The sequence below is a fragment of the Drosophila arizonae genome, chromosome 2 (assembly GCF_054131065.1).
Source record: "Drosophila arizonae isolate 15081-1271.41 chromosome 2, UAZ_ARI_1.0, whole genome shotgun sequence".
Classification (NCBI taxonomy): domain Eukaryota; kingdom Metazoa; phylum Arthropoda; class Insecta; order Diptera; family Drosophilidae; genus Drosophila; species Drosophila arizonae.
The window spans coordinates 6473239-6498498 of NC_142922.1; the positions used below are offsets into that span (position 1 = coordinate 6473239).

Genomic DNA, 25260 nt, shown 5'->3' on the forward strand with positions numbered 1-25260 from the left:
TTGTTGTTGTTGTTGCTGGTGCTGTGGTTGTTGTTGCCATTACCGTTGCGGTCGCCACATCCCAAGCAGTCAATTTATTTTAATTTCTAGCCAGCGGCACTTTATTTATCATGTTGTTTTCCCAGACAGCCCAAGCAGAGCCCGATGGCAGGACGTTTGGGACAAACGGACCAGCGGACAGTCGGGACAGTGGGGACAGTGGGGACAGCCGGGATGTGTTGCGTTGCAGGCAACTTATTAGCCACATTGTTGTTTGCCTTGGCAATTGAGCAGCGCGAGTCAAGCAGACGACGAGACGCTGTCGACGCAGGTTGATGTTGCTGTCTTCGTTGCTGTTGTTGTTGTTGTTGTTGTTAGGGGCATATTGACAAAGACGATATTTGGTTGACTATGAATATGCTAGACGATAGCTTGTTAAAATGCCAAGGAAATATTTACAACAGAAAATCTATACTAGAAGAAAGACGAGAATCTGGCAGGCTTCCTTCCATTTTACCTTAATGACGGCATCATTAGAATTATGTAAAAACAAAATCAAGTTTGCTTTTTACAGAGTATTCATGCAGCTGTGCTGCGTAGCTTTGCGGCGTTGTTGTTCGGTCTGTCGAGCTGCGGCTGTCAATACAACTAGTGCCACGCACAGCAGCTAGGATATGCGACTTATCTGGACGAAAACATGACCAGGGGCGGGCTGGCTAACAACAGCAAACGAGCTAGATAAGTTGTGTGTCTGTGTGTGTGTGTGTGTGGCTGACAGTCTTGGTCTAACGTGCACAACATGTTTAATCTAATAAAGTCGCTGGTTGGCAACTATAAAATGGTCGCCAGCGCAGCTCGCCCAGCGCCATAAAAAGACGTTGCCTGGCTGTAATAAGCGTATCAAGTGCCAGGCACACACACACACACACACTCACACATGCACTTAAAGCAAGCAAAACAAACAAATACACACACACAGTAGCATATGTGTGTGTGTGTCTCTGGCAGACCTATCGGCGTCGTCCTTGCTGCTCGCTGCTAAGTGATGGGATAAATGGCGGTGGATAAAAATTGGTCGTAACTGCGACAATAGCAACTTACCAACAGGGTTTCACTCTACATGTATGCGTTCGTGTGTGTGTGTGTGTGTGTGTGTATGTAGTTGTGGCAAAAAACATGAAAATTTGATAAACGTAAAACCTAAAAACAAAACAAAAAGCAGACGACGAAACTTTATGCGCCATATGCGATATGCGCATAACAAAGTCGCAGTAAACGCACATGTGTGTGTGTGTGTGGGTGTGTGTGTGGGTGTGCGTAATTTGCTAATTACCTAAATGGTTGCAAGGTAGTTTATATAAGCCAATGTGTAATTGTGTGTGTGTGTGTGTGTGTGTGTGTGTGTGTGTGTGTGTGTGTGTGTGTGATATCGATGAAAAGCAAACAATGCGCTGAGCTTGGTCCTGAACACGAAAGTAGAACATGTGTTCCTTGGACCCGGCTAAAAAGTCGAGCTGAGTGGTGACCCCATTTGAGGCTGTTATGGCCAAAAGTGAGTTAATTGAACAATTATGGTAACGATATTGCATACGTTGTTACCAATCAAATTACATACCATTGCAGGGGACAGACATTCGCAAACAATTTAAGCCAATTGCCAGCAAATTGTAAACCCGTCAACTCGCTCTTAATGGCTAACAACTTAAATTATTTGCTGGCTGCTTAGAAATTTTACATTCTATTTATTGATTGGCCATTGTGGGGAGTGTAGAATTTATGACATCACTTGAATATTTGTACTGATTGACTTAATTAAGTTTGTAATCTATTTAAATTTTGCTTTGTTTATTCGCATAAATATTTTCAATTGGAGTTTATTAATTCGATTAAAAGCATTTTGATTATATTTTATATATTTTTGAAATACATTATTTTATTACTTAATTGGAATTTGTAATTTCTTTAACTTTTGCTTTGGTTGTTTATATATAAATATGTAAATGTGTAATATATAAATGTATATGTTGATTTTTATATTTATTTAATATATATGTATATTTGAAATAAATAGAAATTTTGTCATTGAAAATATTAAAATTTTTGTATACATATAGATATATATTGGTTTTGTTGGAATGTATTTAACAGGCAAATGGAGGCGTGGCAGATAATATAATTGGAATAGTATTATTGGAATTTTTCAAGTTGAACTATAACCAAATAATTAATAAAAAATGTTATTGAATAATTTTGGTTAATTTTATTTTAATATATGATTATGTAGAATTGTAATTCTGGAATATAGATATCATTCCAGTCCTATTCGCGTAAGTTAGACATTTAAAAAATGAAATTTGTATTCCTTTTCAACACATGCAAAACGCGCTAATTGCTCATTTTACGAAAACTTATTCCATTTTTCCATTTTCTTATTACCTATCAGAAAATAGATAATTTGGCTTCGTTTTGGTGTGTAGCTTGAATATGATATAATATGGAAGCAATCGTTTTCTAAGCTTCTTTCTTCTAATAAATACACACCTTCCTGCCTGCCTCGTAAGTTCGCCATAAACGCATTGCTAGAAACTTGTCCCCTAGTAAATTCATATGGTCTGCAATCCATATGGCCTATGCTGCAGCTACAAATTGCACAGTAATCAGAGTGCGTTTGTGTGTGCGTGTGTGTGTGTGCATGTGGAAACGTAAAATTATTGGAATATCAAGTCTTTGCAGGTTTCAAAGCATCTCTTATCGCCTTAGTTCCGACTAGACCACTCTTGCTTATTTTTTTTTTAATCCTAGCCTTAGCATCAATGCATCATCAACAGATTCCATAAGAATCTCTCGAGCTTATGCTCATTCTCTAACTTGAACTATCCAATTAAAGCCACTATAAATTGTGCTACACTTTTATATATATGACCATAGCCTATAGATAATGCCATAGATATATAGATAACGTAAATAAAGAAATATATGAATAGGTTAGAGATCTACGTACATATTCGTATCTTTTATCAGCTCAACTCACTCGACGAGTCACAAATGCCATCTTTATTATTTATTATTTTCTCAGGCGCAAAATGGAGCTCGGTTCGCACATGTTTCACAATTGCTGCGGAAATGTTTGATAGAGCATCATCAAATTTGAAACGGATGCAATAACAAATTAACAATTTCCTAAACACATGTCGCACACGAATCTGTTTCGAGAAGTGAAATTCGAAGACAATTGTGCGGCAATGAGCACGAGCTGGCATCGTTTTTATTATTATTTATTATTATATTTATTTTTAGCGAGTGCTGCTGCATTTTGATTTGCTTTTGATTGAATTTGCAGTTGGATGCACTGATAACATTGTTCGTTGATCGCTTCTTCTTTGCAGTGCTGGCGGCGCAGCGTGATTCGTACAAGTCGAAGGATGTGGGCAGCAGCAATAATGCCATACCGAGCGATGGCGACGCTCCAGCTGCCGTTGCTGGCAATGGCAATGGCAATGGCAATGGCAATGGCAATGGTGTTGGCGGAAGGGGAAGCCTGGCCAGCACGACCAGCAGCGGCGGAAGTAACAAAAATGCGCCGGGCCCTGGCCAATCAATGACTACCGACAGCGGCTCCAAATACAGCTCCAACGCCAACGCCAACTCCAACTCCAATTCCAAGTCTAACTCGAATGCCAACACCAACTCCAACTCCAACTCCAACTCGAATGTAACGACAACAACAACAGCAATCAGCGGCATTGCCAGCAGTAGTTTGCATCGGGGCAACTCGATAGCATCGCTGGCTGCCGCGGCCAGCATCAACCGGAACAGCATCGACCTGGGCGAGGATTCGCGCAGCAATGGGCCCTACTTTGACAAGGCTGCCTCCAAGAATGTCACCGCGCTGCTGGGCAAGACGGCCTACTTGAATTGTCGCGTCAAGAATCTGGGCAATAAAACGGTAAGTGGAACGCAAATTGACTAAAGCCAAAAGCTGTTGCAATTTTAATGCCATTAGTTGCCATCAAAATACGATTTGTAATGTGTATGTGTGTGTGTGTGTGTGTGTTAGATTTCATGTTTTTCAGCTAATTAGCACGTAAACTGCGCCCACATGGCGGCTTTGGCTAATTGTTCCGCTGCCAAGCAAAATGATTAATTATACTGAAACAGGAAACAGATTTTACTTTATTCAACTTTGCCGTTGTCGTTGCCGTTGTCGTGCTGGGCGCGGAAGGAAATGCCGCAAACATTTCGCAAAACATACAAAACTCAACTGCCTCCTGCCAATCCTCATCCTCATCCTCATCCTCCTCCTACCCCTCCGCTCAGGCAACACCACAACACTTCCGACAGAGGCTTCAGTCAGGCAATTCAGCCAACCAACCAAACCTGCTAAACTATTCAAATCGACTACGGGGACCCAAACCTCCAACAAAAAAGAGGAATAGCAAAAATTGAAATTTATGTTGCAAAGCTTTCATTTTGTTATTTTTATACCCTCAAAACTCAATGAAATCGTGTAAAAAGGGTGTAATGGCTGCGTGCAAATATGTTTTGCTACCTCAATGCCATAAACCGTATACATTATTGGCCGACAGCAGACGAGTTGGTCAATAAACTCGGAGAGATATTTTTAACGTGCATTCTTTTTACGGAATTCAACTGGATTTATCGATTACTTGTTGGGGCTTTTGTGGAATTTAAAGCTGAAGGTCTGAAGAGACTTACCAAATTATAAATTTGATGCTAGTCGAATTTTACAACAGTATCTAAAAATGGTATAAATAATTCCTAAATTGCATAAATCATATTTCTTCAATAGCTATACACAGGGTATTTCCAAGTCGTTCACTTTCGCCTTCACTCTTACTTGTTTGCCTTCAGGTTTTGTGCTCCATTATTTTTTTTGGGTTTTAGTTTTGCAACCTGCGCCGTAGTCATTCGGTTTCCGCCGCTTCCTGTGGGGCGGCCGACAGCGTCGTCATTGGTCCGGACTTATTTTTCGATAATAATATGTTACATGTCTGGGCCCCGGGTCTCACCTGCACTAGCGCATGGCTCTGGCTCGTTGGCTCTGCGGTTTCGAAAACTAATTTGCGTGATTATTAAATTCGAGTATCTGTGGCTGAGCGCTCGTTCCGGCCACGTTGGCTGGGTTGAGTGAAAAGTTTTTAGGGCCGGTCGTTAGATAGGCTGTCAGCACACAAGAAGATTTAGGTCAGGTTGGGTCAGGTCGGGGTACCTTGGAATTGTTGGCAACTTCATTAGATGCCAATTAGTTGGATAACTTCATCGATCATCGGCAGACAGTCGCTGAGTTAATTAACTAGATTTTTATGCCATCGATGCTTAATTAAATTCGCGAGACGAAATTCCTGCTCAATCGATTGGAATAACTTTTCTAAACTCAATTATGAAATCATAATTTTAAACGTATTTTTTTGTATGAAAATAATTATTTCCATTTATTATTTTGTTGTTTTTTTTTGCGTATACTTAATATTGCCAGAATTAAGTATACGTTAGATTGGCGTATACTTAATGCTGAACATAAGTATTCAGAGATCGATATAATATTTATATATACAACTAGAATTTTAAGGCCAAGTATCGTTATATGAATAATCGACTATGGCTACAATTAATCGCAGCCCCTTCGCAAAGTAATCGATTATTTTGTATCATATAATCAATCGTGCCATCACTAAAAATCATTTGTCTCAAATCAATTCGATATTCGTTCTTACCTCTAATTTTTACACAATCACCAAAGACTCTCGGAGCGTGAATACAATTTCATTTGTTTGGGCTGTCAGCTTAAAGTCTAATTAGCTTTTACCTTGTGGCATGCCACAGCCACATCAGCAGCAGCAGCAGCCACCCTTCTAACCGCAAGCCAAAGCTCAACCCTAAAAGTTAACTTTGAAGCTTAATTTCCATTTCGCTCATCCTCAGTGCCATAAAGTAATACATCATTGGCGCTCTGATTTCACCGGATCTGACGAAAAACTTAAGCCAGCCGACAGCATGTAAAAAAAAAAAAACAAAAACCATGAAGAAGAGGAAGCAGCTGGAAAAATTCTAAGGTGTTAGCCGCCTTCTGTTTTATGTGCGCGCGCTATGTAATGATAAACAGGCAGCGGATGTTTATGTTTTTCACATTATTAATGACGCTTTTCATTAGAGTCACAGTCGGAGTCGACATTTTACGGCTGCCGTTGCTGCCGATAACAGCATGCGAGCGGTAATGAGTTTTAAGGGGCGTGGCACGCTTGCGGGCGCCCCAATGAAAAACAAAACGCTTCTAAATAATTCAAAGCTAAAGTAAGGTCTGCAGAAAAAGTTTAGCTGCGTAATAATAGTAGATTCAGTTGGGTGTGTGAGCGACTTACAGAATACCCTGTAATGTGGGTGCATATTTTGGAAACCTTTCATGAATGCAATTAAATATATTTACGAACCAATTATAGACATTGTTCAATTGCTAAACTAGACTCTCTATTCGATGGGTCTAAGTGATGGCATGCCGCTTTTGGCTCAGCTGCTTACAGGGTATGCAATAACATGCGGCTAACAAATTTTAAAGCATACTTTCGTGCGCTCTGCAAATTGAGCCGTAAAACGGCAAACATTTTCCGCTGATTCTGTTTGGCCAGCAGCCAGAAAGAGTATAAACTCCGGCTGCCTTGCAATCGATATACAAATTTTACGATACTGTAAACACGCATAACGCGCATAAACTTGGCAATCGCTGGGTGTTGAGCCTGGCTGAATACTGAATGGAGCTAAATGAAATGTTTGCGGTTGTTGGCAGCCTAAACTCGGCTTGGCTTGGCTTGTGTGTGTGTGTGTGTGTTTGTGTATGAATGTTTCAGCACTTGCTGTTAATTACATGCAACTTTCTTTTGAGCTGAATGCCAAACTTTAGACTAACATTGCCTGTGCTGCCTTGCTATGGCACCTGCACAATCTGTCGTCGCTGCTGGCAGCAGCAGCAGCAGCAGCAGCGACAGCGGCTGTCCGTCGTCGGGTTTCTTGTCCATTAACTTTGCCGTCGCTCGTGTCGTCAGGCGGCATGCTGTTAAGCTGTTGTCATTGAAATTGAAAATGAAAATGCAAGCAGCTGACGTCTGACACGCGATACAGAGTGGGTGGCACGGGGAGGGGGGTGTGCTGTGTTGATCTAGTTGGGGGGCTGAAGTTGTGGACGTGGGTGTGCGATGAGTACAGCCCTAAATCACAGTCACTTAAAAATGTTGAGCTAAGACACGTTAACAGCAGGTGGTTGCCAAACAGGTGTGCATTAGCATGGGCGTGCCACACACACACACCCCCACACACACACACACGCACACACATTGCATGTGTTGCCTTCAATTTGACTCGAAGCAGTTGCCATTGTTGCCAGCGCCACGCCACGCCACGCCACCCCACAGTCCCACTGATAAGGGTAGGCCCTGTCGTGGTGGCCAGACCCAGAACGCACCCTCCGGCAAGGGTCGTACGCTGTGCTGACACATGTGTTGCCCTTGCGTCAAAGTTTTTACTTTTCTTTGGCAGGCGGCAAGCAACGCATAAAAACATTTCAAAATAAATTTGCATTTTCCATGCCCAAGCCGCAGGGCAACTCCGCCTCCGCATCCGCGTCCGCCCCTGCCACAGCCCCGCCCACACGCCGATGCCAAAGATTGTGCGTGAAATAGACTTTTTAAACTGTTTGCCCAATAAATTAAACTAAACATGCAAATGCTCTGGCTTTGACAAATTAAATCTTTTCGTGTGGCTAAACTTTTGATTCGATCTGATTTCAGATGCTTCTGCAAGTGTCGTGGGTGCGACATCGGGACATACATTTGCTCACAGTCGGACGCTACACGTATACATCGGATCAGCGCTTTCGCGCCATACACCAGCCGCAGACCGAGGACTGGATGCTACAAATCAAGTATCCCCAGCACCGCGACTCCGGCATCTACGAGTGCCAAGTCTCGACAACTCCGCACATGAGTCACTACATCCACCTGACAGTTGTTGGTAAGTTTCGAGTGGTCCATAGGCAATCCATAATATTTATAGTGTTTCGTCTCTCTATACTGATATCCTGGTAATAATAATAATAATAATAACAAATAATAAAAATACATTTTATAAAAATTCTTTAAATAATTTAATAATGATAACAACAATTATATTAAGTAAAAACTGATATATGGGTAATAATAATAATAATAATAATAATAAAAAAAAAATACATTTTATAAAAATTTTTTAAATAATAAAATAATAATAACAACAATTATATTAAGTAAAAAAAAAAAAAAAAAATAAATAAATAAAATAGCAGTAGTAATAATAATTATAAATTAGTGTTTGTGTTAGTTCGCAATGTATCATAAACCTGGTTGTATTTCAGATCGACTAGTAATGCACCAGATTGCATCTCTCTTGTAGTGCCTTCCCATAAAACTTTGCATGTGAGCGTCGTTCCGTATAAACCTTCAAAACCAGTTCCAGTTTCCCTTTGTTCAGTCATGTTGTCTTTGAGGCGATGTCGCAGATCCAGTTGGTTCGTTAAGGTCTCCACTTGGAAGCCACCGACTGCGCTGTGGACTGGCATGGTGACAATACGATTATGTGACGTCCCAGCAGCACCATCAGCAGCGACTTCTACTTTCTTCTCGTCACCTTCTTTACAAAGAACAAAATAAAAACCAAATCCTCGACTGCTGCTTCAGCAACCTCGACTCTCCGCTGTTGCTCTGCGTCGCTGTAAATGCCGCTGGATTAATTTCTTTTTCTTATCCTATGTGGGTACTTTCGAAAGTGTATTTGGGTCAGAAAGGCAGACATCTTAACATTTAATCATTGCTCTAAATTGTGGATAATTTTCCGCAACCTGGCAGCTGATAATAATAATAAGAAATAATAATATAATAATAATAAAATAATAATAATAATAATAATATATATAATATAAAATAAATAATTTATAATCTGATGTATTTATAAAAACGCCAAAATCTGTATTATAAATAAAATAATAATAATAGAATAATATATGAAACAAATAGAAACATACATATATATGACAAACAAAAATAATTATAATAAAAAATAAATGAAACTAATAATAAATAAAATCTCCAATCATTATGCAATTAAACTCAAAAATTCTTAAATTAAAAATAGTTTCCTTTAGCATTTGGCATATCTGTGCCAAATTATTAACTTATTCCGGGATTAAAGAACGCAAATATAATAAACAAACAGAGCATCAGAAGGGCTTAAGGCAACTTTGAATTAAGCCAAGGCATTATTTCGCCTTTTGTGTTCAGCCATTCATTGACTTCAAAGCCAAAATGGCGCAAGAGACTTTTGGCTTACATACATATATATTTATACTCAAAATATATTAACAATTTGTTAACAGTGGCTTAAAGGATTCATGAAGGTATTTGAAACCAAAAGGATGAGATAAACTCATGACATTATTATTTCTATTAGATATCTCTGCGAAAATAAACAAAGCGAACTATCAATGGAAAAGTGTTCAATAATGATTTTCCGAAATTATTTGAAGTAATATATATACTACTCTGCTGATAATTATGTTGCACTTAAAAGTTTCTCTATACAAAATAATGCCATTAGCTGTAGATAATGCTAACGGTTCTTTGGATTCGAGTGTTTGACTTGTAGCAATTCACTTAATGAGCTTTTAGTTTCGTATAATACTAAAAGTATGCAAACATTTAGGGTCAACTGAGGCTTCCTGTTTACACAAAGCCAAATTAGTATTCGGTTGCCATGGAACCCTTTATTTTTTTTTTTTTTAGAAGTTTTGTGAAAAACAATTTCCTGGTCTTATATTTCAATCATGATGGTACATACAAATAAGTACCAATCGCAAAAAAAAAGTCTAAAGTTATTTAGACCTTTAAAACTTGTTGCTATAGTCGACCAGGTGCAAAGGTGTAAAAGGCAGCAAAGGTGGGTGCACGCACTTCACTTTCATGGAAATTCTCAATGGAAATCCTTAGAAATTTTTGCGCATTTAAATTACACTTTTATTTCTAATGAGGATACTCAGGCGAGCTAGAATTCTGAATTTACCTAATTGCTCTTTTATTCAAGCTTAGCGCAGCTACCGAAAGAGCCCTAGAAATAGACGCCCATTTCGTTGAAAGCATTTGAGCTCAGGCTGATGGGCATTTGAGTGTTGTGTGTGGGGTTAGATATCGGTTCATGATGCGAAACATTGTATTAAGCAAAAGTTTTTAACTTTTTTCCTTTGTTTTTTATTCTCTTGCAGAGCCCTCGACGGAAATTATTGGCGCACCCGATTTGTATATAGAGAGCGGCTCGACTATAAATCTCACCTGTGTCATACTCAACTCACCTGAGCCGCCGGCCTATATCTTTTGGAATCACAACAACGCTGTAAGTGTAAGATGCTCTCATTTATATTAGGGTTCACTTGGTCTCTTTTTGTCAATTTCGTCAGCCAATTACTTTGGGGTATCATATTATTGCGCTGCTTATAAATGATGAGGGATCTGGAGCATCGCCTCATTTTAGTAACTTTTAAATTAGCTTTGCACTGGCAAAAACTGTTTAACTTTTCTCTTCTGGTCTCTTCTTCTTTTTTTGTCATTTCTTTTTCTGTTTTGCACCCCTTCTTATTTTGTGTGTTTCTATTTTGTTGACTGCAAGAAAATGCCATTTAAGCACTATGCGAAGCGAGGGACCCAAAAAAAAAAAAAAAAAAAAGTAAAAAACCCGTTGAGGCAAGGGTTTTAAATGGATTTTGGTTTGGCTGCCTCTTCCGCTGCCTCCCCCGCTGCAGTAGCTGTTGCTTCTTCTCTTTCGATACTGTTGTCAGTGGCATCCCAGCGGCTGTTAAAGCCACGTTTTAGTTTTCCATTTTAGGTGTTTTTCTTCATACTTTGGGACGGCCATATTTTAGCTTATTGTATGGGGAATTCGTAAGGGTTCCTGCTGTGCACAACACAGCCTTTCTATTGTTATGTATTTTCTATAGAGCATAGCGGGCTTTTAAGAAGGGTTGAGTTGGAGTTTAAGAATACGAGTAACAGTAGCACTATACTAAGAGAGAGAAAGAGAGAGGGAGACGGCGCGAAGGGCTCAGAGTGAGCAGCCATTAGTAGCACTTTTGCCATGAGGAGATTTAATTTTATTGTTTTGCCTTTATTCACAGTCTTTTCTCTTTTGACATACACACACGTATATATACATATACATATATTTCTTCTCTTTCTTTGCCAATAATTTTAATTTTCTAACAGTAGCGCAACAGTGCGTATGCGTAATGTGGACACAAACAGTTTTATGGCATAGAAAATGAATGTCGCATAAAATCTAATTTGATGCGACGTTGTCCATACGGCATTGTAAATGTCATTCGCATACAAATTGTGATTGTTTTTCGCGCTTAGCACTCACTCTTTCTCTCGCTCCCTCCCTCACTCTGGCTTTTTATTTTATTATTTATATCTCTCCCTTTTTAATGTGCGCACATAAAACCCTCAAGTACTGCCAGTTGACTGTGATATTCTCGGATTCTCCCTTTGCAGATAATCAACTATGACTCGCCCCGAGGCGGCGTCTCAGTCGTAACCAACAAAGGTGAGACGACGACATCGTTTCTACTGATTAAATCAGCGCGTCCATCGGACTCCGGGCATTACCAATGTAATCCATCAAATGCAAAGCCCAAAAGCGTAACGGTACATGTGCTGAATGGTAAGTAAAATCAACGACAACCCAACACGAAAATCCGCAAGCCAACACAAAAGATAATATTCCACAATGAACCTGACTGCATGCTAATAAAAAGATAAACGAAAATCAAACGCGACAGTTGAATACTCTTTGAACTCAAATTCTGCGCTCTTGATTCCAATTGAATTTCAGCAAAGCTGACTGATGAAATTCTGTCGGGCAATACTATATTATATAAATTTTAATATTTTAAGATATGGAAAACAATTTTTATATATAAAATATATAATATGTATGCTAAAAAATTTTGTCATATATATTTATTTTATCCTATTATCATTATTTCATTACTAAATAATATTTCACACATAAATTTTAATTTTTAATATTTTTTTTTTATATTTAAGTAATCATTAATTAATTGATCAAAATTTTTATTTTTAATCTTAATTTTTATTGCTAAGAAATATGTGTGACATAAAACTTTTATTTTGAATACAATAATTCTATTAATACTAATAAAATATTCTTAAAATACTTTTTTATCACTTAAATAATTGGTTTTTAAAATTTTAAAACAAAGTTGTATTATTCTTTCTAAAATACATTTTGTTGCTTTTTATTCCTCAGAATAAATATGAACAAAATTCTTCAATTTTCTTCAATTTTAAAATTTAAAATTTCTTTAAAACTCTTTAAAATTAAAAATTCCAGAATGACTATCTATTCAAACCTATCTTAAAAATTTGCATTTAAATTCAAATTTAATTGACTTGGTTAAATCGGGCTTAGCTCGATTTGATTTTATTTATGCTGGTAGCGAGCACTAAAATGTATTTAGATTAAATTTATTAGATTAAATGCTCCGCCAAGAGTGCTAAGCCAACATTGTGATAAAGCTTAACTACCCCGATAATAATGTTTTATGGTTAAGATGGCTGCGGAAAGCACAATGGACCAAAGCGAAAAGTTTGGTGTGATGAATAAATGGCAAGAGAGACTGACTGACCGACGATTGCATTGAGGGTAGTCCCCATCTCAGCTCAGCTCAGTTCAGTTCGGTTCAGTTCAGTTTAGTTCTAAAAAAAAAAAAGAAGAATGCACAAAGACTTGCGGAAAAGTGCAAAAGTAAAGTGTGCTAATGATGAAGACAAAGAGAGAGAGAGAGTGAGAAAGAGAGTGGTGAGAGAGAGAGGGGAGATTAAGAAGCACCACGTACGTCATTGTGGTGAATGCGGGTTTATGAATGCTTTGTGGATTAAATCTGAATGCTTGAATTGCGAACACTTTGTTGGGCATTTCAAGTGAGTTTCAGTTGGTGAAAGAGCTCTAAGAATTTGTGGAAACTTCAGTTAATATTTGTGAGGGAAATGCACTCGAGTGTAAGAGTAGAAATGAAATGCTTGAAATCTTGACTTGAGCGCCGGTCTCTGAACAAAGCGAAAAAAGAACAGAAATTACCAAGTGGAATTATGTGAAAGTTAGTCTTAAGAGCTCGCAAATGAAGCATTTTTCCATTGTTAAATGTTAATGGCAAATAATGTAGTACGTATAATTAATGAAATGCACAAGTTAACTAGATGACTTTGCACTCAGGAAAATTGACTTCGATTACAGCGAAAATGTAGTAGTAGTAGTGTCTCGGTTTGATTGAGAAGCGTAGAGCGCAAAGCCATAGAAATGTAACGACAGGTAACAAAAGAACGCAGTGACACTAAATAAACCAGGCCAAAAGGTGTCGAGCACAAAAGGAGGGGCGGAGTCATTGGAGCATGCTCTAAGTAATTTGGCTGTGTGGTGTGTGGGAACAACCACAAAGCCAAAGGAATGAGTAGAGCGGGAATGTATGAAATACTCTCAGAAATACCTTGAAGAAGTGAATTGAGTTTGTTTTTTTTTAGAGTTTCGGTGAATTACAAAGAAGTTTACACTCAAAATAGTCTTCAACCAAACTCAAGAAATATTGATCGATTTTTATCGATATTAAGAAAGGCAAAGTAGATGTCGAAAAATCCAGAATATATAAGTTTCATATGGCTACACTCTAATACAAAGTTTTCAAGTCCAAGCTCAAGAAATATTGATAGATTTTTATCGATTACCCTGGAATGTTTGAAATACTCTACGAAATACCTTGAAGTAGTAAATTGATTTTATTTATTTTTATTTTGTAAGTTTCGGTGAATTACAGAGAGGTCTACTCTCAAAATAGTCTTCAACCAAACTCAAGAACTATTGATCGATCTTTATCGATATTAAGAAAGGCAAAGTAGATGTCGAAAAATCCAGAATATATAAATTTCATATGGCTACACTCTCAATATATAAAATACAGCTGTAAATTATAATAATAAATTAATACATATACATCGCCATATGCATATAGTATATATGTAATCCATTATGTACACCTGCTTCCACCCGCTGCGTACATTTGCATAGCTCTGCATATAAGCATTTGACTCTCTCCCTCTCGCTCTCTTTAGTAATTGGTTTGACGGAAACCCTCAACAAGTGAATTTCACGCACTTCAATGAGCAAATATTGATTGGACAGCTGAAGCGAGCAGTCGTGACAGCTAAGGGTGTTGTAATATGCTAATTGGCAGTCGTCTTGCTTCAATGGGCGTGGCTGGCGCAATACTCTCAATATTCAATATTCGCTGTGTTAACTGTAAATGTGCGAGACGCAAATTAAAATGAAACTAACTGAAGAGCATTTAAAGTCAAAGTGCTGAACTCTTTCGTCGCCCCTCCTTCCACCCATCCTCCCTATCCTTCGTACACGCAGTTGTAATTATTGTGGCGCTCTGCTAAAAGTCTAACAGAACTTACAGCACATAGCAGCTCCTCACCGCTCTCTCGCTCACTCTCTCTCTCTTGCTCTTCCTTTCGCTGTTGTACTGCTGCTGTGCTGGCAGAGTTTGTTTTTTCCTTTTTCTTCTTTCTTTTGTTTTTCGTTTTAGTTAACGCTGCGACAGTTCTCCGCATGTGAATGGCCATGCAGCGAATGAATGAGAAAGAGAGAGAGAGAGAGCGAGAGGGCGCGCGTGTGGCACATGAATATTATGTTTATGTTGCGCTTGGTCTCTCTGTGGCACACGCAACCCGCAGCCTTCGCCATGCTTGACTTTATGCTGCATGCCACTTCCTTTGCGACTTTCACTAATGTCAAGTTGTCGTCGTTGTTGTCGCAACGGTGTCTGCTAGATAATGCCGCGGCGTTGCCATCGCCACAGTCAGTCAGCACACACACACACACACACATAGATAGAAATGTATATATATAGAACTAGGTGTACCCATCTCTGTTGCCATATTGTGCATGCAATGCGCGTTGTTTCCGTTAACTGCTTTGGCACACTTGTTTCTGATTATTATTATGTTTTGTCTCTTGTTCTGCTATTTCGCATTGTTGTTGCTGTCGCTGCTGTTGCCGTTACATTTTGTTTTGTTGTTATTTTTATGATTATATGCCGCCCGTTCACATTGTATTTTGTTTGCTTTGCTGCTGTTGTTGTTGTTCTTGTTATTGTAGTAGTAGTTCTGCTTTTGTTTTCACTCCATACCGCTATGCTCATCCTCACACACACACACACACATACACACACACACAGACAGACACTCTTTGCGTATGACTCTCAATGACAGTGGCTTGTTTGTTTTTCGTTTCTTTCACTTCCATTTGTTTTGCTTCACTTTTTTGCATTGCTTGGCTTTTATTGTTTATTGTTAGCCTCTCCTAGGCACCAGGATTTGTCGCATTAATATCAGCAGCATGTGGCATGGATTTTGTCGCCTGCCTGCGCTCTCACGGCTATATAACTATATAACTGTAAACAAAATAAATATAAAAACTTTTTACTTATGATAAATAAAAACGAATGATTCTCAGAAATTTTATCAGCTTTATTCATTTAGTTAGAAGAACAAATCTAGAACTCATTTACATTTATTACCTTGCGTTTTGTTTTCTTCTCTTGATTTAAAAATAATGCTTTAGTTTCATGGATTTTCATGGAACTTCATTTAGTTTCTAGTTTCCTGGGTAAAGTGAAATCTATGCAGAATTAAGCTGGGTTTTTGCTATGGATACATATAATTTCTTACTGATTCCACTCAAGGGACTACATATGTATAATCTAATATTAACATTACTAGATAATGCAGATAATATAGACCCTATCTGAAAACTTAAAGAGCAGTTGCTCAATTATTACATATATAAAACTAACTGTATACATATATTGAATATATTTTTTTTTTTCATCCAATCACTGAGTATAAGAGCAGCAATAAAGATGTAAATTAAACAGGTGTTTCTCATTCTGTTTCCAGGGGAGTTCCCAGCAGCAATGCAGCACGCGGCACCAGCGCATCCTCCCATGTCACCAAGTCGCTATCTCTTAGTGTACCTGTTTGTGTGCTGCTGCAGTTTGGCATTTGCCGGGCGCTCTATGCGGCCCTCAGTGGTGCCGCAGCGGCAGCGGCAGCGGCGACGACGCTGCAGCGACGATGTACCACCAGGGGGGGCACAGGCAGAGGCGCCGACTGGGGACAGAGGCGTGGCAGTTGGAGTGCTGCAGTCAAAGCGACTTTGTCGGTATGTGGAATTGGAAACATACTCGAATGTCTTTTAAGACTGCTGTCCTCGCTGCTGAGCATCACATGGCGTTGGCACTGGCGGGGGCGTGGCCCATACCACCGCCAGCAACTACAATCAGCGAGCGCAGCCGCCACTCTAGCTGGATCAGCAACGTTTAGGCAGGTATATGAGGCGGACATAAGGTGAGCAGCACCTCAAAATTAAAAAAGAAAAAAAAGAAAATAAAAACAAATAAAAAAAAAAAAACACTTCTAGACTCTAGACTAATATACTATATAATATAATAAACACACACACACACAAACACATCTTACATTTTAGCTTAACTATCTAAAGTACACACCCATACAAACACGACTACATACATAAGCAGCAACTATATGATAGTAACTAATGTGTAAAATCTATTGGCTATTCTGTTTTTCTATGAATCCGTGACGTATACGTAATAATTAGCATACACACACACACACACACAAGAAGAGAAGAAGAAAAATTAATCAGAAATTTAAAGCGAATTACAGAGCCAAGTTGTCGCCTTTTCAAGTACAACTTTGTATAATACGTTAAATCGGTTCTGTTATTTGGATTTTGAGTTTCGTATTGGCAAGCTTAAATTTGAGTTCGAGTTATCCTTCAAGGAGTTTCCCCGAAAAAGTAAAAAACTACATAAAACTTTTTGACACAAAAACGAAACGTGAAAATATGTAAAACAATTTGCTAAAACTTTCCGTAGAGACTTTTTGCTCGTAAAGAACACTGCTCAAAGCTGCAAAACATTTTCAGAAAAACAATGAAAATTAAGCTAAATGTTGAGATAAGTGTTTAGCGCTTTTCCAAATGCCACACTCTGAGACTATTCCCAGGACAACAGTTCGAATGGGCATCAGCTTAGATGCCAGACAAAACGAAACTTAAAAGACAACAAATTTCTAAATGTTAAACTTCAACTGCGCAGCAAATTTCAAGTACTGACTAAAGCATATAAAAAACAACTTATACATATATATAATAAAAAGCATACATACGCATAAATGAAAATAACATAAAGTATAAAAAACACTGTAAAAATGACTTCACTACGAATGCAGCAAAAGTAAAATTTAAGCTAAACATTTCTCTAGCTCTTAGAGGCAGAAGCGGAAAACCAAAGTTTTTCCGAGCATCAAAAACATCAATTCACAGATATTAAATATTAATATATATATATGTATTATTTTCGATTTATCAAATTTATTTTGTGTGTACAAATTGCATAAATGAATTAAACTTAAGCTTGATTATTGTGCGATTGGGTTGCGAGACGACGCTGAAGGACTGAGGGTAGATTATATTTGAACGAAATCATGTTGCACATAGCAAAAATTTATATGTTGTTAATTGATGAGAATACAAATATTTATATATATATATATATAAAATTAATATGTCAAAAATTATGCATAAATTAAGAAATGATAATGAAAATTGAAAAAAAAAAAACTTATTAAATCAATGTGCAAAAGTATGCAAAAGCAACTTTCAGTTTCAGTTCAGGTTTTAATGTCTAAAAACAAAGTGGTTTACCGAACAAACATTTCAAAAGACTTTCAGCAAATTTCTGTACATTTTCTTAAAGAGTATAAATGTATATAGTATATATATTTTGAATACAATCAACTTTCAATCAGGGCATTGAATTAATTTAAGATTCGCTGTGGATTTATTTATTTGTCCTTAATTTGATCTCGTAATATCATTTTCTTTATCTAAGATAGACTCCGATAAAGAGTTCCTTCAGGGTGACGTAGATAAAAGGGATCCGATTTTAGTAGAGTTCATTTTTCCTATTTCAGCTATAAAAAATAATTTGGTTAAAGTTATTTAAGGTAAATTTATTTTGCATTTCTGTAAAATTTTCAAATCGACTAATGCTCAACTCAAATGTAATTTGAATCAAACTATTTATACCCTGAACCCATTGAAAATGGGAAATCAGGGTATAATGGTTTTGTTGAAATGTATGTAACAGGCAGAAGGAGGCGTGGCAGACCCCACAAAGTATATATATTCTTGATCAGGACGACGAGCTGAGTCGATTTGGCCCTGTCCGTCTGTCTGTCTGTCCGTCTGTCCGTCTGTCCGTCTGTCCGTCCGTCCGTCTGTCCGTCTGTCCGTATGTTTGAACGCGTCGATTTCCGAAGATATAAGAGCTAGAGACTTGAATTTTTTTTTTAAATGACCGTATATACAGCGCGGACGTCGAGTTTGCTTTTAAAATTCGATAAATCATCCCGTTATGTTTTTATCGAGTAAAAACATTCAAGTTCAAATCAGATGCCTCTATAGCTAATTGTGAATGATTTTTCTTTTTTTTAAATTTCTCAAATATTCAATATAATATGTAGATCATATGCTGAAAGTTTCATTAAATTCCGCTCAGTCAAAAATTAATAAAAAATAATCAAATATTTGGCCAATTAACAAACGCACGTGCAGCAGCTACAACAAAAACATCGCATCAGCTGTTAGTTTCGTTTAGTTTTGGTAGATGGCGCAGCAGCAGTGAATCTATTTGAGTTTTGCCAGCGCCATCAACAGGAGTGGGGTGGCCTAGTGTGTTAGCTGCATGACACTCGATCAAGAAGTCGCGGTTCGAATCCCGATCGGTGCAGCTGGTGTTAAATTTTTTTAATTGTTTCAAAATATTTTTATATTTTCATAAATGAGTTTTCTATTTAATTTATATTTTTAAATACACCGAAATTGAAATTTTAACTATACTTTATGTGCGTTTTTAATAGTTTGGTTATTCTAGCAGATTCTTAAAATCACAGCAGTTAGTTTCGTTTAGTTTTGGTAGATGGCGCTGCAGCAGTGAATCTATTTGAGTTTTGCCAGCGGCACTAGCAGGAGTGGGGTGGCCTAGTGTGTTAGCAGCATGACGCTCGATCGAGGAGTCGCGGTTCGAATCCCGATCGATGCAACTGATGTTAATTTTTTTTTAGTTGTTTCAAAATATTTTTATATTTTATTAAATGAGTTTGGTATTTTATTTATATTTTTAAATACATCGAAATTGAAATTTCAGCCATACTAAATGAGCATTTTTATTTGTTGGGTTCAGGGTAGTATCTAGTCGAGCACTCTTGACTAGAATTTTCTTACTTGTTTTATGTTGATTATTATTATTATTTTCATTATGACGATTGAGAGTAAAAAATGTATGCCCCATTTAATATATTGTCAAAACTGTCAATTCAATTTAAGCTTTACTTATTTAAAATGTACAAAAAACAACTTTTTATGCCCTGTTCTTTCCTCTCCGCTATTATTTTTCCAGCTCTCCTTAATTACATACTTTATTAGTTTTACAGGCCACCTTTGTCATAGTAAGTACATAGTTAAATAACCATACAAATGTTTGCAACAGTATTTCCAATTACGAAAAAAAAGAAGAGCAAAACACACGGAAAAACTGGGAAAACCAATTTAATTCAGTGTTTATATAAACGTATATGCAATAAAACAAAAATAATGAAAATAATAAGCATTGAAAAAGTTTATAATGCTATCGATAGAAATAAATACAAGAAAAAGAACGAAATAAAAAATGAACAAATTTACAAAAAACGAAAAACTAAAAAAAAAAACAAGTTTCATTAAGTATGCTTCACGGCAACAACTATTGAACCCCAACTGCGAAAGCTGCTCACAACTTTTTCATTAGCATTTCAACAACTACAACTACAACAACAACAACATCAACAACCAGTACAACAAAGCCAACAGATAGAAGAAGAAATACAAAAACAAACACAAAATAAACTCAGCTATTGATGTATTCAACAGTTACGTTGTATACAACATTTTTTTATTTTTATTTTTTTTTTATAAATTCGTATTTTTGTTTATTTTCAGGCATATAAATTGAAATTCGATAGAATTTTGTTTTTGCTATGGCCGTTTACGGCAAAGGCTGTCAAATGAAAATTCTTGCATCAAAGGAAAATGCATATTATTTTAAATTAATAATGCCACGAGAGTTTATTTATTTTTTGTTTTCAAATAGTTTGCAATAAAAAGTTCTCAAAATCTTTAACCATTCCAAAGTATTTTCACTGACACTTTCACCACTTACATTAGGCGTAGCTTTAAGTACGGCTACACAAAGTGACAAAAAAAGAAAACAAAAACTCTTAAGATCTAAGCTAATTCAGAGGGCAACTGCAGACAACTGACGTAAATATTGTATATGTAAATGTGTATCTATAATAAATATTATGACATCAAATGCAGAAGCTATATATATATATATGTATACATATAGTTTATATTTATTTCAGAGGAACCCGAAAAAAAAAGAAAATTGAATTAATGATGTTATTAAAGCTAAACAGAATTTGAAAGTAACTTTCAATTAAATACGAAAAAAAAAAAGAAAAAACGAAAAGCAAACTGAATCTTTTACGAATGTAAGAATTTAAAACGCAAAGAAAAACATGTAAAAGTGCAGAAGAGTAAGCGATAAATAAAAAGCTATAAAACATAACAGAAAAGAAAACGAAAAAAAAAACAACAAGAAAAACATTAACTAAAGAATATTATGTCAACTGTTAATTAACTTGTTTTAATGGCAAGGGGCTACTACAACAGGGTCATAAATTATGTATGCTTGTGTGTGTGTGGGAAAGAGTTTACTAGCTCTAGAGGTAAATGCTAAGCAAACAAAAGCAAATCATTTTTCACAGCCGGACAGGCGAACAAAAGCCGCACAGCTGTGGGCGAGCCATAGATCTGGCATTGACGATAAAATCATGCAACGAGATTAATCATACGCCCCGTGAAGGCATAATGAATGCGTGGCAAAGGCAATCGTGGCAATCGCTTACATTACACACTGTTAACAACATGTTTCTATTCACTGACAGACTCATAATTTAAAGAGCCTTACGTAACGCGTCTTTACGGGCGTATTTTATTTGATGTTATCTTTTTTTTTTTTTTTTTTTTTTTTTTTTTTTTTTAATAAATATTAACACATAGTTAAACACTTGGGCGCGCGCTGATGGAAAATCAATAAATGTGCCAAGCGATGTGGAGCGTCGCCTGATGGACGCTGCAAAGTATGCTATATATATATATATATGTATATATAAACTTTACTATATATATATGTGTATATATACATTTTATTGACGAAATGTGGCGTGTCCGTGCGCGGCATGCAGCAGCACGAGCATCAACATCAATTTCAGAATCATCACGGCCATCCACGAGCTCTCTATAAACATTAACAGCCACGAGGGCGACCTGGCGACTTCATGCAAAACCACTCAAGGACAAGTGGGCAATAAGCGAGAAACTTTTATTGTTTTATGTCGAAAAGTTTTCTATATGTGTCTGTGTGTATGTTGGTCGGTCGCTGTTGTTATTGTTTTGTGTCAAGTGCCGCCCAACAGCAACAGCAACACCAACAGCAACACCAACAGCAAGAACAACAACAGCAACAGCAGCCGCAACTACATTCTGGGCAACGCCATCAGCGCGTCGCATAATGTGCCATATATATATTATGGCCAAAGGCCATTTAATGCGCCATCGTATATGCATGGGATCACAATCTCGCCATGCTTTGGTCATTTGCCGCTCTCAAGTACTGCACAAACTGCAATCGCTCTCGCCACACCAATGTGCGCCACCGTATTCCGAATGAGGCTAAGAGGCGGCCCTCTCGCATAATGCTGAATAATGGAATGTAGGTGCAAATGATGGTCGGCTTATGGTGTTGCTGCTGCTATTGTCCCTTTGAATTGCCATCGAATCGTACCCAGCATGGCCTGCAGCTGTTCATAAGCTGCTGCTGCCTTTGATCTACTGGCATTGACAGCGCAGAGCCTATCAATAATTATGGCTTATTTTGGCTGGCATTCAATCAACTTTGCAATTATCTGGCACAAGATCCGATTTCAGCGCTCGAATTTGTATATATTGTATATATTTATGCTGGAACAGAAACAGAAAATTCTGCAAATGAGCAGATGCCTTATATATTTGGCCCCACTCTCATTATTATTTCCAAGAAATTCAGCTTACGCAATGTTTGGCAATGGGCTTATATGGAATTGCCAATGCCGTTTGTTATATTTTCTAAATTCACCTATTCATATGACTTTTGTATATAACTTGATTTGTTTGTATTTCGCATGTATGAAAATTTTATTTTATACCTAAGTGTTCTAGCTTCAATTGAACTAAACGCATTTTCTTTGACACTCACAGAAAATATTTAGTATTATTATAATTATTTATTATTTAGTATTGAGTATTATATATCATTATTAATAAACAACTGATATATGTATATATAGTAATGTATGTATATAAAATTAGGACTCGCTACTGCATGCCCAATGTGGACTATAAAAAATTCTGGAATCTGGATGCAAATAGTTTGAACGTTTGACAGTAAAAGAGCCCATCTAAAGAGACAACCCGATTTGTTTCAAGTGTGAGCTCCATCCTATTTTTGCCAGTCGTGTTGAGCTGGAATGTGTTTCAATAAATGTTTTTACACATTGACATGGAAAATTGGAAATTATCATCATCGATTATTTCATCGATTCATATGGTTGCATTACTCTTGGCTGCTGTGAACTGAGCTTTATATAGTAAATGGCGAGTTAATTATACTATTTATAATTCATTTATAAGTATATTTAAAAATATTTATATATAATAAATAATAATTGTACTATTTATGTTTAATATTTATATATACAAATAATATATATATTAAAACTTTACCTTACTTAAAATTTATTGTGATTATTTTAAGGCATACTTCAATTGACAATAACTTTTCATTTTTGTAGATCAATTGAAATAGGAAGTTAAATATTTTATGATTGACTTCATCTGAAAGCGAGGAAAAGTATTTTCATTTAGCAGCACCGAATTTTCCTCTAAAATTTCTTCTATTTGACTTGGTTAGAGTATCGTGATTCGGATTGCTAAACTCCATTAAATTCTAGTAGCCTAAATAATTTGACAAAATTGATATATTGATTAAACATTTAGTGCGCATTACCAACATGCTTTAGCTCTTAGCAAGCATTCTTAGATAATCATCTGAGCATACATAAGCATTGGATTGATATAAGCTACTGAACTATTGGCATATGTTTTCAGCTTGCTCTTATCCCTTGCTCTGTCGAGCAGCTGCAAAAACACAGACACCTGAACAGGATAGTTGAGGCTGAACGATGCTTGACACGGCTGACAGACAGTCAGGCCAGCAACAACTGCCACAGAGTTGTTGCTGCTGTTGCTGCTCCACTTGGCCTGCAGTTTATGACCGTAATACATTTTTGCGTATGCCCCCCCCCTTGGACAGTTGTTATTTGCGGCTTTTTGGCAGCTTGACGCCTGCTGGCAAAAGTTATTGAATTGCCACTTGTGATAAATCAATGACAAGCTAAGAGGCGAAAATACACGTTGACAAATGAAGCGGCTTAAATCTGCAAGTGTGTGTGGGGTTTATTTAATATATCATAAATATTGAAGAATATATTTTTATGCATGTTCTTCTCTAGATTTGCATCGATTGCTTCCACAGCCATACACAGAGAGTTGCGGCCAGTCGGATAATCAGCATTAAAAAGTTAGCTAAACTCAGCAGCCACTTGAATATACGACCTACAGAAGAAGTGGAATATTATAAAAAAATATATGTATATTTATACACATATATATACATATTCGTACCCTGTTGCTTGCAGTGCTGCGCTGATTGTGTGTCGTGTGGGTTGAGCAAACAGCGTGGCATGCTGCACACTTGTTTACGTTTCTACAAGCATTTATTATGGCCATAATCCTTTGACCTTATGCGTTTCTCCGAGCTGAACAGAGCAGAGCAGAACTCAAAACATATGTGTGAGTGCTTGTGAGTGTTCGTGTGTGTGTATTATGCCATGCTTAGCCCACAAATGGAGCTATAATTAAATTAAAACTTTTTCCATTTGCGCTTAGCACCGTGAATACAATAACAAAATTAAATTCCAGCTCACAGCGCGCGCAGCTGTGAGGTAAGCTCGAAGAGGTTCGCTGAGAGCTCAAGACTTAAAGATAGTGAGACACTTACGAGCCGACAACAGCCAACAATTGCACTACACGGCGTATACTCGATGCGATAAACAGTTCGAGATTAAGCGCTGCACGGCTTAAGTGGCTGGGCAAGCTTGCCAATGCGAATGCGAATAGAAAGAGTAGAAGAGCGTGTCTGTCTGTGTGTGTGTGTGTGTGTGTGTGTGTGTGTGTGTATGTGTGTGTGTGTGTGAAACAGTATTTAACCTAAAACCGCTGCCATATAAGTGAGCTTTGTCATCGAAATGTCTAAAGTCTGAATTGCTTAAGCATGTGAGCCGTTGGTCTTCTAAGCTCACGATTGCCACTACAAATTTTCATTAATTCTTATTTGTTATGTTAGGTGTATTTTCTTGGGAGTAGCCAACAGTCAAGTTTTTAGTTTCTATCAAAAACTTGCCCATGTTGAAAGACTTTAACGCATAATTTTAACTATTTCATGTTGTATTTGTTTTTAAATAAAAATTTTTTGTTTATTGAAAATGTTTAAACATATTTATATATATATATATTATATAATTTAACATGTATTTCAATATAATATTAGATTAGATATAGACTCCCATTGAATAATTCAACTATTTGTAATAAAAACTATTAGAAAGCGCCATCATAAAAAAAATTCAAAGGATGATTAAATTTCTAAATATTCAATTTTTAAATGCAAGATCGTTGATATTACATTAACTGAATAATAATCGAAAATATTCAGGAATAGCTATAAATAAAGGTATATTAAGTACAACCCAGGCTAACATATAATTCGAGTAAAATATAATCTGGAGTATGCCAATGTCTTGGCACATCGAATCATAGAGCATT

The 25260-nt window shown here is 36.9% G+C and overlaps 1 protein-coding gene and 1 long non-coding RNA gene across 3 annotated transcripts in view; one reads left to right on the forward strand and one right to left on the reverse strand.

Moving 5' to 3' along the window:
- Positions 1-20913, forward strand: part of dpr9 (defective proboscis extension response 9) — a 24171-nt gene extending 3258 nt beyond the window's left edge. The window contains exons 2-6 of one of the 2 annotated variants that reach the window (XM_089473919.1): positions 3366-3925; positions 7779-8001; positions 10280-10407; positions 11562-11730; positions 16025-20913. In XM_089473919.1, the coding sequence (XP_089330045.1) occupies positions 3366-3925; positions 7779-8001; positions 10280-10407; positions 11562-11730; positions 16025-16500 (1556 nt within the window). In that variant the 3' untranslated portion in view covers positions 16501-20913. The remainder of the gene's footprint in view (positions 1-3365; positions 3926-7778; positions 8002-10279; positions 10408-11561; positions 11731-16024) is intronic. The other variant, XM_018016549.2, reaches the window with a different exon arrangement.
- Positions 20914-23776: 2863 nt separating this feature from the next.
- LOC149270245 (uncharacterized) lies at positions 23777-24528 on the reverse strand. The gene is made up of 3 exons (XR_016271035.1): positions 24437-24528; positions 24061-24304; positions 23777-23991 (listed from the first exon to the last, which is right to left on the reverse strand). It is a non-coding gene; the product is annotated as an uncharacterized LOC149270245 (long non-coding RNA).
- Positions 24529-25260: the final 732 nt, after the last annotated feature.